General features: G+C 38.6%; 1 protein-coding gene and 1 pseudogene across 1 annotated transcript in view; both read left to right on the top strand.

Moving 5' to 3' along the window:
* The window catches only part of TM2D1 (TM2 domain containing 1), a 46,956-nt gene extending 36,596 nt beyond the window's left edge, over positions 1 to 10,360 (top strand). The window contains exons 6-7 of the mRNA XM_025871743.2: positions 7,939 to 8,068; positions 10,043 to 10,360. Of these exons, the coding sequence (XP_025727528.1) occupies positions 7,939 to 8,049 (111 nt within the window). The 3' untranslated portion in view covers positions 8,050 to 8,068; positions 10,043 to 10,360. The remainder of the gene's footprint in view (positions 1 to 7,938; positions 8,069 to 10,042) is intronic.
* Positions 10,361 to 14,464: 4,104 nt separating this feature from the next.
* On the top strand, positions 14,465 to 15,054 carry LOC112824064 (rRNA-processing protein FCF1 homolog pseudogene; annotated as a pseudogene).
* Positions 15,055 to 15,744: the final 690 nt, after the last annotated feature.

Raw genomic sequence — 15,744 nt, forward strand, 5'->3', positions numbered from 1 at the left:
CTCTCAAATAAATAAATAAAATCTTTAAAAAAAAAAATAAAATAAAGTGTTCTTAGTTTTCCTTTCCCTCCTTAATTCATTCATAACATTTTAAATTTGTAAGATAATTTGAGTTACCTAAGCCAGTATGACTTCAATGACAATGCAAAGACATTAATGAGGGAGCATAGATAGATAGCTATTGTTAAAGGTTAGGTATGAAAGTACTTACTAGTAACCACATTTTTTCTTTAACTTATTAAATATTACTTAAATATGTTCAAGCAAAAATACATTTTCCACTAACAAAATCAAAAGTTTATAAATTGCAAACCTACAATATTAATAAAGTTCACATAAAGTAAGCTCTCCTGGTGTGGTAAAAATATATATATATAATATAAAATTTGTTATTTTAAACTTTTTTAAGTATACAGTTCAGTGGCATTAATGACATTCAAAATATTGTACAACTGTCACCATGATCTATTTCCAAAACTTTTTCATTACTGTAAACAGAAACTCTGTACCCATTAAGCAATAATTCCCCATTTTCCACACCTCCCAGTACCTGGTAACCTCTGATCTACTTTCTGTCTCTATGAATTTGCCTATTCTGGATATTTCATATAAGTGGAATTATATATTTATCCTTTTATGCCTGGCTTATTTCATTTTAAACAATGTGTTCAAGGTTCATTGATATTGTGGCATGTATTTGAACTTCATTCCTTTTTATGGCTGAAGAGTATTCCATTGTATGTATATACCACATTTTGTTTATTCATCTGTAGATGGACACTTGGGTTGTTTCCATGTTTGGGCTATTATGGATCATTCTGCTTTGAATATTTTTGTATAAGTATCTATTTAAGACCCTGTTCAATTCTTTTGGGTATATTCTTAGGAGAAGATAGACTTTTTTTTTTTTAAGATTTTATTTATTTATTTGAGAGAGAGAGAGATTGGCAGAGGGAGAGGGAGAAGCAGGCACTCCATTGAGCAAGGAGACCCATGTGGGCCTCGATCCCGGGATCATGACCTAAGCTGAAGGCAGACGCTTAACCGACTGAGCCACCCTGGCGCCCTAAGATAAACTTTTATATAAAGCTAATTGAAGAGAATATCTTCATGACCTTAGATTGGTTAAGTCTTTTTAAACAATATCCCTAAAATGTAAATCATAAAGAAAAAAAATTAGGGAATTTGATTACCTTAAGATTAAGAAATTCTATTTTAAAAAAGATACCATAAGCATAGACCACCTTAACACTTAATAGACTGAATAAAAGGATACTAGCAACAGGAATTGATATGATGAATATACAAATAATTTCTGCAAATCAACAAGAAAATATAGATCCTAATAGTTAAATGAGTACAGCGAACTAATAGGTGATTCACAGAATCACCCAAATAACTAATACGTAAACAAATACTTCTGGGCATTTACTCTAAAAAAATTGTACTGCTGTCCACAAGGAGTCATGTGCAAAGATTTTGTCTGTTGGAGCCTGTTTGTGGTAGCCAGAAGTTAGAATCAACCTAGATGTGTACACTAATAAGAGAATGGATGCATCCTTTAACACTAGGCTGCAATTACAAGCACTTATCTAGATGTACATATGCTACATGGAAAGGTCTTAAAATTACAGTATCCTGTGAGAATTGTTTGAAACTGAACAAGGTCCACAACAATATTATTTGGATAAATTAAAAATATATATTCAAAGAAAATGTTTTTTAAAAATAAATATGTATCCAGCTCATATACCAAATTAAGTGTATGCTTATTATTTGTGTGGGTAGGTGGTAAGTGGGGATTGTAGAGAATTAGAATGGAGATCAGAGGTAAAGAACAAAAAAAGGGAATTTGGTGACCACTTCTTAACATTCTCAACTTAATGTGTATTCCTAAGTTTCTTGGTTTATTCTCTTTGCTGTAGACTTTGTACCTATAGAAAACTCTACCTCTTAAGGTAAACAAGATTTTTTTTGCATTTAAGCTGCTAAAGAGAATCAGAAACAAAGAATTTAAATTCCACCCAATGCCTCCAGACCACCACCATTTCCTTTTTTATTTTTTTTTTTAAAGATTGTATTTATTTATTTGACAGAGAGAGACACAGCGAGGGAGGGAACACAAGCAGGGGGAGGGGGAGAGGGAGAAGCAGGCTTCCTGTGGAGCAGGGAGCCCGATGCGGGGCTCGATCCCAGGACCCTGGGATCACGACCTGAGCCGAAGGCAGACGCTTAAGGACTGAGCCACCCAGGTGCCCCCCACCACCATTTCCGTAGGAGAGTATGGTAGGACGAAAGATACCCATGTTAAATCCCAGGAACCTGGGAATATTACCTTATTTGAAAACAGGGCCTTTGCAGATGTGATTAAGTTAGGGATCTTGATATGAAGAAGTCATCCTGGGTTATCTGGGTGGGTCCTAAATCCAATGACAAGTGTCCTTATAGGAGACAGAAGAGGAAAAGATAGAGCAAAGAAGGCGTTGTGAAGACAAAAACGCAGATTGGAGTGATACGGCCATAAGCTGCGGAATGCCAAGGAATACTGATGCTGTTGAAGGCTAGAAGAGGTTTAGAACAGATCCTCCCCTGAGCATCTGTAGGGTATGGGGCTGTTGCAGATAACCGTGATTTTAGACTTCTGGCCTTAGATCTGTGAGAGTAAATGTCTACTGTTTTAATCCACTAAGGTTTGTGGTAACTTGTTACAGTAGCCACAGGAAACTAATATAGAGGATATGATGTTGTTTTCTTGTGGTTTTAAGGCTTCTCACACAAGAGACCTTGATACCTATTGTACAGAATAGCTTCCCACAGTGTAGTGACCCTCCTGTTTCCCCTTTTGGAAGATGAAGACCTGTAGCAACCTCTTGGTCCATGAATTGGACCCATAGATTATGGAAATTTCCCCATTTTATCAAATGGAAATACTTCATGCTGTAGAATTTGGCTTCAGGCTATTTCTTAGCAGAGAAACAAACATAATTTCAGGTTTCATACTCTGTTGCCAATAAACAAATGGACATTGGCATATCTAACAGTAAAAAATTTCTCAGCATGGGATATTTTTAAAATCTTGTAATTTTATAATTAACAATTTAATAATATAATAAAGGAATTCATAATAGGCACATGTATTGTATATAAGTATATATAAGATGCTTAAAAACATTTAAGTTTTCGATTTTGGTGAGAATAGTTGAAAATTTTGCAACAGATAGTTTTCTTAAATGTTAAGTAGGATGGACGCCTGGGTGGCTCAGTTGGTTAAGCGACTGCCTTCGGCTCAGGTCATTATCCTGGAGTCCCGGGATCGAGTCCCGCATCGGGCTCCCCGCTCAGCAGGGAGTCTGCTTCTCCCTCTGGCCCTCCCCCGCTCATGTGCGCGCGCTCTCTCTCTCTCTCTCTCATTCTCTCTCTCTCAAATAAATAAAATCTTAACAATATATATAAAAAAAATGTTAAGTAGGATGAACAATTTCTTCTTTGATGGCATAGTTCAAAGGAAAGTATATTGATAATACCTTGTAGATGTGTTTACATTTAAATGTCATAGTCATACAAGATGTAGAATTTAAAAAGTACCGTATAGATCAGCTTATTCTATTCCTCTTTATATGGATACAAAAACCTGAGATCCAGAGAGGATTCCTCCTTTTCCAGTTCTCCCTTCCTCTGGTGCTTTCCCACAGTGACCGAATTTGTTTGTCTTTGGGGAAGCTCTTCAGGTGGTTTTAGCAGAGAGTAGCAATGAGAGCCGTGCTTTGGTGATCTGGCAGTAGTGAGGAGGGGGTGCTGAAAACTAGTGCATTATCAGGTGTTTTTGGCTACAAGTAACAGAAACCTCAATTTAAATTTGCTTTCATAATACGGTAGTTTACTATATCATACCAAGAATCTAGATTTAAGGTAGTTAAAAGATTTGTTAATTTAGAGCTGAAGGACATAATGGTGGACCCTCCCTCCCATTCTCATCCCTTCCTTCCCTCCTATTTCTCCCTCTCTCCTTCCTTCTTTCTCTTTGCCATCTTCAGGTCTTTTGGTTAGCATCACTTCATTATATAGTGCCTGTCAGCAGCAGAAAGAACCCATGTCCCCCCCCCAACACACACACATATCTTCTTAAGGGCAGATATGCCAACAGTGAACTTGCATTATTGGTGGTTGGCCAGAATTAGATTCCATGCCCAGGCAGACCCAGTCTCTGGAAGGAGGAGTGGAATTCCCGTGCTAGAACTGGTTGTTGAGGAGCCACAGTGACAGAGTTTGAGTGGAGAGAAATGGTAAGAAAATGGCTGAGTTAGATACAGATTTAGATCCTGTATTACCAGGTAATAAAACTGTATCCTTCTGGGCTATCTTCTCTACAGAACAGAGGAAACAAAACAAAAACACAAAAACAACACATTATTTTTCTACATGTTAACTACTGACTTTACAAGATTGTAAAACATGTGGGTCCTGATTGGCTTTAGTTAGTTTTACATTTCCCAAGAGAGGCAAGTGAACCTCAGGTAGACTTAATAGAAATGCATGATAGGAAAAGGTCACCTAATCATGTATTTTCCTTATTTCCAGCCTTGAATACTTTTTTTCAACAGGAATAGGGGAGACGGCAAAGGAAGAAAAAGAGAATGGGACAAAAGGCCTGGTCCCAAGCTATGCACATGTTCCTAATTAGGCAGTTGTTTTTTTTTTTTTTTGCCATATGATTTGGTTTATTTCTACAGGCTGGGCTTTAGTTTTTCTTTGTTCCCCTCGTCCAGTCTCAAAACACGTTGTGACTCCTAGTCACTCGTTCTTCTCTTTCTCGGCTTAATGCTCAGAGTAGTTTCCTCTGGGACCTTGATTACTGCAAAGGTTTTTTTTTATAAAGATTTTATTTATTTGAGAGAGAGAGAATGAGAGATAGCGCGAGAGGGAAGAGGGTCAGAGGGAGAAGCAGACTCCCTGCTGAGCAGGGAGCCCGATGCGGGACTCGATCCCGGGACTCCAGGATCATGACCTGAGCCGAAGGCAGTCGCTTAACCAACTGAGCCACCCAGGCGCCCTACTGCAAAGGTTTTATTAAATTCTTTTTTATTTTTTACTTTTAAAAAAAGATTGATTTATTCATTCGAGAGAAAGAGCAGTGGTAGGGGCAAAGAGAGAGGGAGGGAGAGAATTTCAAGCAGACTCCAGCTGAGTGCAGAACCTGACCCAGGGATTGATCCCAAGACCCTGAGATCAGGACCAGAGCCGCAATCAAGAGTCAGACGTTTAACCCACTGAGCCACCCAGGTGCCCCAAGGTTTTATTACATTCTTAAATAACATTCATAAATATCAAACCAAATTAATCTTTGGAAAATAAGCAGAGTGCGTAACAGTACCCAGCATGGTATTTAGCACAAAAGTGCTTTGTGTTATTTGAATATTAATATTTATAGTTCACTAGTATAAGCTCTTCGTGGGCAGAGATTGTATCTCATTCACTGTTATGTGTATAATGCCAAGCACAGTGCCTGGAGCGTTGTAGGAATCCAGTATTTGTCAAATAGTTTTAAAAACCAAACTTATTTTTAAAACGAAGCATGCGCTACAACAGTGTTCTTCAAACTCTGGTTGTATAACCCCTGAAAGAATTTTTTTTAAAAATCCCTACCCTCCACACGTTTTTAAGTTGACATTTAAGTTTTCCATCATAAGTTTAAATAGTTGCAAAGGATATAATTTCTGGTTTGCAAATATTGACATATTTAAATAAAACTGTTATATCAATTTTAAAATGTATCCAATGAAATATAAATACCATAGAATTAAAATATCATTCATTTAAAAAAGACATGAATGAACCCTTCACTAAGCATTGTGATCTTTACATAGTTTCTTTTTCTCCTTGAATTTGTATTTCTAGTTCCATTCTCCCACAGAATTTTATCCTAATGTAATATTTTTTAAAATTTTATTTATTTTATTATGTTATGTTAATCACCATACATTACATCATTAGTTTTTGATGTAGTGTTCCATGATTCATTGTTTGCATATAACACCCAGTGCTCCATGCAATACGTGCCCTCCTTAATACCCATCACTGGGCTCACCTATCCCCCTAACCCCCTCCCCTCTAAAACCCTCAGTTTGTTTCTCAGAGACTCTCTGTAGTCTCTCATGGTTCATCTCCCCCTCCGATTCCCCCCCTTCATTTTTCCCTTCTTTCTCCTAATGTTCTCCATGCTATTTCTTATGTTCCACAAATAAGTGAAACCATATGATAATTGACTTTCTCTATGTTTTTTATGCTTGAAAAATCTTCTACTGATCAGTTTCATTATCATGATTTTCATGATTCATTAAAAGATTATAAAAGTTTCTGTAATTACTGGATTGTTGTCATAATTGTTGATACACAGTTGATCAAAACAGCATAAGCATATTATATATTATAAAAATGATTTAGCAAATTACTTTTAAGCAAAAAAAGTAAAATGTTACTGGGAATGCAACTTTTGAAAAAGATGAGGCAGAGCAAGCATATTTTTGGACTCTTGATTAAAGGAGATTTCCTGAGGCACCTGGGTGGTTCAGTCAGTTAAGCAGCTGCCTCTGGCTCAGGTCATGATTTCAGGGTCCTGGGATCGAGTCCCGAGTGGAGTTGGGCTCCCTGCTCAGCCGGGAGCCTGCTTCTCCCTATCCCTCTGCCACGCCTCCTGCTTGTGCTTTCTCTCGCTCAAATGAATAAATAAAATCTTTTAAAAAAATGATTTAAAGGAGATTTCCTGAAGTCCTGTATTTTGAATTATCCCTTTGGCTCATCAGAGGCACTGTTCCATCATAATACCTGCTTTGATGGCATGCGTGGTTTATTGTCATCAAGTTTCTTCTGGAGAAAGGACCACAGGGAGAGGGAAGTGGGAAGGGAACTCTGCCCCCACCGGGGCTTGGTATCAGGTCGATCACTTTTACAAAGAGTATTTATGGGAATTAAGGGTCTCAAAATTGATTTCCTTTAAACCATCTGGGCTCACATACATTTTGGTAAATCTTTGTGTGCCCCTAGGGCTACAGTTTGAAGATTGCTATCTTTTTTTTTTTTTTTTAAGATTTTATTTATTTGACAGAGACAGCTAGAGAGGGAACACAAGCAGAGGGAGTGGGAGAGGGAGAAGAAGGCCTCCCGCAGAGCAGGGAGCCCGATGCAGGGCTCGATCCCAGGACCCTGGGATCATGACCTGAGCTGAAGGCAGACACTTAACAGACTGAGCCACTCAGGTGCCCCATGAAGATTGCTATCTTAAAGAATAATTTGTAGAAATCATGTTAACTGGATTGTCAGAAATGTGATTAGTGGACAAGATGACTGTAATGAGCGTGTGTTGTTTCTTTTCTATCTCTTCCATTCCACGTGGTTCTGGAAGGATGTCCCACAGGGACTGGCCTAGCCAATCACATTAATTCTATTCCCTTGGCTATCATAATTTGTCCAGCAGTAGGCATAAAACCCAAAATCAGTCCTTCCCTGGAATTTGTATACAAACACTGAGGAAGAAAATTATACTTTCTACGGGGAGCTTCTGAGCTTTGAAGATGTAAATCTGGAGCTGTTGGCAAGCAGGTGGGAATGCCTCTCTGCAGAATGAAGGCAGAAGAGCTAAAAGGCCCAGAGGCCAGACCAAGGGCGGTGGCGGGGTGGGGGGGGCAGCGGCGCGGTGTGTGTGCATGTGTGCATGGAATTTCAGTCCTTGAAGCCTTGGTTCCTGCAGCTCTTTGGATCCTGTGATTGTCCCCAATATCCTTTTCAGCTACCTGAGCCACTAAGTTACTTTTTTTGCTTGAGTTCAGTTAAGTTGTATTTTGGTGCTGCTGAAATAATTTAGTAGCAACCGAGCAAAGTAAACACAAAGTATTGTGAAAATGTCTTTTGTAAAATGGTAATTTTGAAAATTTTCTCTTCTAGATCGTTGGACCTTCAGATGGAAGTAGTTACATTATAGATTATTATGGAACCAGACTTACAAGACTGAGTATTACTAATGAGACATTCAGAAAAACACAGTTATATCCATAAATATTTTTAAAAAGAAACAGTAAGTCATATGCATGTATAATCTTTATTATGGTATATTATCTGTATAAAATTATGAAAATGTGAGAGCCACAGGAAATTTAAGATCATCTAATGTTATAAACCTCTCATTTTGCTTATCTAGAAACACAGGTCTCCATTTACCTGAACCATCTCTAGTCTTTTATAAAGCATTTTTATGTACCCTCATTGCTCCTGCAGTTCCTGATTCAGTCTCTCTTTGCAGAGATTATGGTTAGAAGAGAGAGTTCACAACAAAAAGATAACATCAAAGCAAAAAGATATTTCATAGTATTACATGATGGTTATGAGGAAAGTATGTGTTGTAGAGCGTTCAGTACGGCATGTCTTTGCTGCTCTCCTGCTTTCCTGGGGTCAATATGATCCTTAAACCTCTTCCTTCTCTTCTTCCCTAAACCTGAAGGTTGATTGAGTCTTAACCCTGAACTACTATAAGTACTTAACTCTAACTTAAAGTTTGGCCCTGCCCATGAGAATTATTAACTGGCTGCAGCTTTAAATAGGTAGTACACTTGGATAAGTCAGAGATATCAGTCTTCCTGGTTCAACTCGCTGGTTCTCTGGGACTCTGCTACTACAAGGTTTTTATTTCCAGGGCTGTACATTAGTCTATTCTAATAAATAATCTTCCAATAATGCTAGATTTTTCTCAGGATTTTGATAGACCATCAGGAAAATGATTCCCTAGCACAATCTCCTCAGCAATGGAGAAGTCCTATATAACATGTAGGGTGCAGGGTACTTGTTAGGTGATAGTTCACTTTGAACCATCTAACAGCTCTCAGAGAGAAGGCAGAGAGAAAAACAAGCTAGACTTTTTTTTTTTTTAAGATTTATATATTTATTTGAGAGAGAGAGAGCACCCATGCGAGCGGGTTGGGGGGCAGAGGGACAGATTCCTCAAGCAGACTCCCCACCGAGCGTGGAGCCTGCCATGGGGCTCAATCCCACAACCCGTGAGATCATGACCTGAGCCAAAACCAAGAGCCAGACCCCCAACCGACTGAGCCACCCGGGCGCCCCAAGGCAGGCTAGATGTTTTGGCCAAAGTCATAGTCCTAGGGTTTTTAGTTGATTCTGTCTCAGATAGTGCTTCTAGAGGCCAGGAAAGGAACAGACATTTATTTTCTGTGTTATAGTGTATAAATAGTTTATGAAGTATAATTTTGCCACAAAGGTAGATTTTTTTTTTCTTTTCTCACAATAAAATACGGGATCTACTTTATTTATTTTCATGAGAGTTGAACAGTGACAGACCCTGTCAGGATCTGAGGAATTTATTCAACTGATTGGCCAAAAAGTTTTTCATATCTTTTCTTATAAACTATAAGAATCTTTGGATTTAAATGAAGCTTAGAGATCCATCTGCCTCTTCTTACCAGGGAATAAATTGAGACCTGAGTAAGTCCAGACTAAGATACAACTAATCAGTACAAAGCTGAATGTAGAATCCAGGATTTTGGTGCCTTCCACTGGTGGTTCTGCACTGCCTACCCCACCCCCTCCCCCACCAACTCTGTCATTTTGCAGTAAGCATCTTCATTTTGGAAATTGTCAGTCCTACTTTATGAGAAAGCATGTATAGTTTCACATAGCCCTATTTTCATACTGTAAATTGTCGTGTCTCTTTCAAAAGTTTACAGATTGTTTTTAAGCCATAATGGGGAAGAGTTAAGCAAATGCAGTTGAGTAAGCAGTTTCATTCTCTGTAGTCTGTTATATAAACTTTTAATTGGGATTCCAGACTCAGATTTGATATTTAAAACTTGAGGGGCTCATTGAGAAGGCAGATCTCTGCACTTTCATTCACATGATCTCCTACAGTATATATAAAGTGCTCCAAGAGAAAGAAAAAAATGTCCTGAGTAAATGAAGCATTAAAATGTGCATCTGCAGTAACCTCATTTGACTCTTAAAATACTGTGTTTTAACGTATTTCTTTTTTCTGTTTTAGGATTTGGGCTTCCTTGATTTCAATAGAGCACTCTCAGTATGTGGATTTCCAGATTATCCTTTTTCTTCATATACCACTTTATGGATTCTTTATAACTTTTTGTTGATATTTTTTGTTTTGTTGTTTTACTTAAAAGCATATTATTCTGAGATTTATTTAATTGGACTTTCTTTGAGAGCTGTGTGATAATTGAGTCTTAGGCTACTGTCTCCATGAGATAGATAGCTTATTAACCCAATATTCTTTAATGCCTTTTCCAAAGGCAAGTTGCGACTTGTCATTTTCGCTTCTGAAAAATAAAAGAATGACTTATTCACATTTTTTTTAGTGCTTTATTATTAAGAAAACCTTATATGTTGAATGTAGCGGTCTTTTGCATTTTGATCCTTCAAAGCAGTTAATCCACAGTGTGAACAAACACCATTTCCTATATTGCCTGGGGCTGGGGCCGCAGTTGTGTATGAGAACCCACCTGTTTTTCTCTAGCTTTCAGATCTGCCTCTGCCTTGGTATCCATCGAGTGAAAGATCACTGGGGAGTCTGAAACCTTGAGGCAACATGGATACTTCTGGCACTAATGCAGGCCTCTGAAGTGTGAAGTTGTTCCTTTTTGCTTTGGGAGTGATGCACTAGCTTTTGGAAAACCAGCTGCTGACTCATCTAGCTCAGCGTAGTTATATTTGAAGCTGGATGGACAAGGTGGGAACACCAAACAGATGATGAATGTCTTCCATCTGTTAGCGCTGCCAGGCAGATGCTGGTACAAGTGCCTTGGGTGATGCACCAGTGTCTGAGGGAAGCAGCCCCTGTACCTTAGGACTGGCTTCCTCACCACGTTTGGGAGGGTGGTAAGAAGATGGAAATACCGGGAATGTTATATGTCCTCATAATACTGTCATGCTTTCTTTAGTAACAGGCATAACGATTTCACAATTACTTGGGTCCCAGCTCCTCAAGAGTAAAAACCATCGTTTTTTATCATTCATTTTTCTCAAAAGTATACAGTGACAGTACAGTTAGCTTCCTAACATGTTAGTCATTCAGTAACAGCTTCTGCAGTTGGTGGGAGATTATGCAGTATTGATACATGAAATGAATTTGGATTGACTCCTCATGTACGCCAAGAATGGTCTCTCTGATTCATTCGTTAGTTAAAATACTGAGTGTCTACTGCGTGGGAGTTCCTGTTCTAGATGCTAGGGTGCAGCCCTGAACAAAACACAAACAAACATGTCTGCCCTTCAGGAGCTAATGTTCCCTGGGGACCGACTTTTCACAGTGATAGTATTTCTGGCTGCAGTTAAGCTAGCTGGTAGATATCCATTTTCTAGTATTTCCTAGCTCCTTTTGGTTGCAAACAGTGCTTTGGAGTTTAACCTTAGGATCCCCTAAGCCCAGATTTGAAGTCTTTACGTTTCTACAGCCATTTAATTCAATTATATAAGAAATACCTGCAATCAAATCTTGAAAAGTAATCTTGATTCTTGTGTGATTGTTAGTTATTAACATGGCCAGTGGGAAGTCTGTTTCAAAGCAGGTGCTTCTCAAAAGTATTTATTCATATAAGCTGTACTCTGAAAGGGTTGTAGAGAAAATCTAGAGAGAAAGTCTCTTCACAATACATTCTTAAACCCGTAGATTCTGTTTTCTCTATAATTTCCTAAATTTACATGACAAGAACACTTCAGATTTTCCGGTTTGCCTAAATCTCTGTTGTCTAATATATGTCATTCTTTAACAGACGGTTTTCCTGTGTATTATTATATTTGTTTTTTATGTAAATGCATTTAATACATGTAAATGCAGTTTTTGTTTTGTTTCGTTTTGCTTTTGTGGAGCACTATTTTGACTATTTGTTAATAGTGTCTGTGAGTACGAATCATTTTGAGGCCTCTGTATGAGGTTTTTTTTTTTTAAGATTTTATTTATTGGGGCGCCTGGGTGGCTCAGTTGGTTAAGCGACTGCCTTCGGCTCAGGTCATGATCCCAGGGTCCTGGGATCGAGTCCCATATCGGGCTCCCTGCTCAGCAGGGAGTCTGCTTCTCCCTCTGCCCTCTTCCCTCTCATGCTCTCTATCTCTCATTCTCTGTCTCTCAAATAAATAAATAAAATCTTTAAAAAAAAAAAGAACACTTCAGATTTTCCGGTTTGCCTAATTCTCTGTTGTCTAATATATGTCATTCTTTAACAAATGGTTTTCCTGTGTATTATTATATTTATTTTTTATGTAAATGCATTTAATACATGTAAATGCAGTTTTTGTTTTTGTTTTGTTTCGTTTTGCTTTTGTGGAGCACTATTTTATTTTGACTATTTGTTAGTAGTGTCTGTGAGTACGAATCATTTTGAGGCCTCTATATGAGATTTTTTTTTTTTTTTAAGATTTTATTTATTGGGGCGCCTGGGTGGCTCAGTTGGTTAAGCAACTGCCTTCGACTCAGGTCATGATCCCGGAGTCCTAGGATCGAGTCCCACATCGGGCTCCCTGCTCAGCAGGGAGTCTGCTTCTCCCTCTGACCCTCTTCCCTCTCGTGCTCTCTATCTCTCATTCTCTCTCTCTCAAATAAATAAAAATCTTTAATAAAAAAAAGATTTTATTTATTTATTTGACAGAGAGAGACCCAGTGAGAGAGGGAACACAAGCAGGGGGAGTGGGAGAGGGAGAAGCAGGCTTCCCACCGAGCAGGGAGCCCGATGTGGGGCTTTGATCCCAGGACCCTGGGACCATGACCTGAGCCGAAGGCAGCCGCTTAATGACTGAGCCACCCAGGCGCCCCTGTATGAGATGTTTTATATGATAACTCTGCTTTTAGAGCAGTGACCAAAATTGTGAGATGGATTAGCTTGGTCATTCCTTGGGTTACTCCTAAACCCTCTAGGATGGGATGGAATGGGTTCTTTCAATGCTACAGAAACAGTGTTTCTCTAGAAATATTTTCTTTTTTTTTTTTAAAGATTTTATTTATTTATTTGAGAGAGAGAGAATGAGAGATAGAGAGCACGAGAGGGAAGAGGGTCAGCGGGAGAAGCAGGCTCCCCGCTGAGCAGGGAGCCCGATGTGGGACTCGATCCCAGGACTCCAGGATCATGACCCGAGCCGAAGGCAGTCGCTTAACCAACTGAGCCACCCAGGCGCCCCTCTAGAAATATTTTCAAATGATACTACTTTAGCCCGAAAGAATTAATACGATTTCCAGAAGTACCTCTCTACCCAGGAGGATTTCTTACCTATGCTGTATTAAAATAAAAGACCTCTTGAGGACTTGAAAGACTGTGCTATGTGTATGGCCAGCATCTGTTCATGGGATTCCTAGGACTATAAGAAATATTGGTTTCGGGCGCCTGGGTGGCTCAGTTGGTTAAGCGACTGCCTTCGGCTCAGGTCATGATCCTGGAGTCCCGGGATCGAGTCCCGCATCGGGCTCCCTGCTTGGCAGGGAGTCTGCTTCTCCCTCTGACCCTCTTCCCTCTCGTGCTCTCTATCTCTCATTCTCTCTCTCTCAAATAAATAAATAAAATCTTTAAAAAAAGAAATATTGGTTTGTGGGTATGTTTTGTTTTACAAAAAAAATGTGTGTCTTTTCCCCTTATTTTAACCTAGATGCTTAAGGCTAGGTTAAGTATATAATACTGATAGGCAGCTAGGAAGCTAAAATAGATCTAATAGCAAGAACTAGCAAAAAGAAAACTTAGTTCTTAAAAAGTACAAGTCTAAGATGTCAATTCCTCTTCCTCATTCAAACACCTTAAATGTAGATATTCCCCAGGGTTCTGGCACCTTCCCTCTTCCTTTCTCTAATTAAGTCAGCGTCCATTTTGCTTTTTTCTATTTACAAAATTAATACAAGTATAATGCAGAAATTCTGGGAAAACACCAAAAGAATATAAAGGAAAAAAATTCCATAGTTCAAAGATAACGATGTTCATATTTTTATGTCTGTCCTAGTAGTTTTTCCATGCATTAGTTTCTTCACAAAAATGATACATTAACCATACTGTTTTGTAGCCTGCTTCTTCACATTGTAAAGATTTTTCTATTTCAATATCCTTTTACAACATTATTTTTAATGGCTGCAGAATATTCCGTGTCTGTATCATAATTTATTTATGTAATTCCTTTATGTATTCTTTGGTATTTGTTATTCCAATAAATCAACAACACACGTTTATGATTCTTTTTCTCTAGAATTGCCATTCTTAGTAAAAACAAAAATCATATATTAAACTTCTTGATACCTATACACAGTCCTAGTTAACCAGGGTAATGAAGAAGTATTGGGGAATGATAGCAAATCGAGTAGTTTGGCACAGGATGTTGAATAGTTGAATTATCTAATGCCCTCCAGAAAGCTTCAAGATAGAGGCTTTTTGAGAAGGAGTAAGTAGGAGGTGATCCCAGAAGAAACAGGTGCAGTGTGAACATGGGGAAACAAAAGAAGGCAAAGTATATGACCATGAAGTGAATGCTTAGAGATGAGAGACTTAAAGAGAGGAATAGATTAACACCTAAAAAAGAAAGAAAAGAAAGATACCAGTGCACCGAAGGAAAGAGAAGTCTTCCAACATCCTTCCTGCTTATTCTTCCAATATAACATGTGGCTGGGCCCATCTGGCCACATCCTGGTTGATACCAACTTTATCAAACTTTTCCATTAAAGCCAAACTCAACTAAGTATAGTCAATGATGGACTGTCTGTATGCCAAGTGTATCCCTTGAATAACTGACTGCATAATGGTTGAAACTGAGAAATTGGGGCTCAAGTATTGTGTAACCCTAAAGATTGCCAGGGATCCAAGATCTGAACGATTACCAATGACACACAAAGGAACTTAGGCAGATGACTGCTTAGTACAGAGAGAGTAGCTCACAAGTGTCACATTGTGGTCACAGTTGACCGGGACCTTAAATGAAGGATCTGGAAGATCTCTGGAATTCCCATCATGTACATTTCTAACCATAGGTACAACATTTGAGTGGATACCAGATGATTATGGAGCCCCTTGGTTCTAATTCTTAAAGGTAAGAGTTACTCTGCCTTCCTTTACCAACTTTTCCTGTTGCCTGTTCATTTAATAATAGGGTATAACATGAATTATTATTCCATTTATCCATTTGCTCTGTTACAAGCTGAGTATGGTTAAATACACTGACTTTTTGACATTGTTTAAAAAAAAAAAAGTAAGTAGGAAGCTCAATCTCAATGGTCTTTATTCTCCCCTACTGAGAGGGAAAGGAAGATAGGTAAATTCAGAAAATGAGAAAAGTTACTAATTAGGAATGAATAAAGGAATTCTGAACAGCACTGAGTACCCGAATGAGTCCTGGATTAATTCATCTGTAGCTGAGTTGATGAGCGTAATAGTAATAAGTAATAGTTACTTATTCCTATTACCGCTCTCTTTTTTATTTTTAAGATTTATTATTTGAGGGGCGCCTGCATGGCTCAGTCGTTAACCGTCTGCCTTCGGCTCAGGTCATGATCACAGGGTCCTGGGATCGAGTCCCGCATCGGGCTCCCTGCTCCGCGGGAAGCCTGCTTCTCCCTCTCCCACTCCCCCTGCTTGTGTTCCCTCTCTTGCTGTGTCTCTCTCTGTCAAACAATCAAACAAACAAACAACAAAAAAGATTTAAAAGAGAAACAGGTGTTATTATTTAAGAGAGAGTGTGTGAGCAGGGGGAGGAGAGAGAGAATCCCCTGAG

Source organism: Callorhinus ursinus, unplaced genomic scaffold, assembly GCF_003265705.2.
Source record: "Callorhinus ursinus isolate GAN/ISIS: 27379988/994484 unplaced genomic scaffold, GSC_fseal_2.0 scaffold9, whole genome shotgun sequence".
NCBI lineage: Eukaryota > Metazoa > Chordata > Mammalia > Carnivora > Otariidae > Callorhinus > Callorhinus ursinus.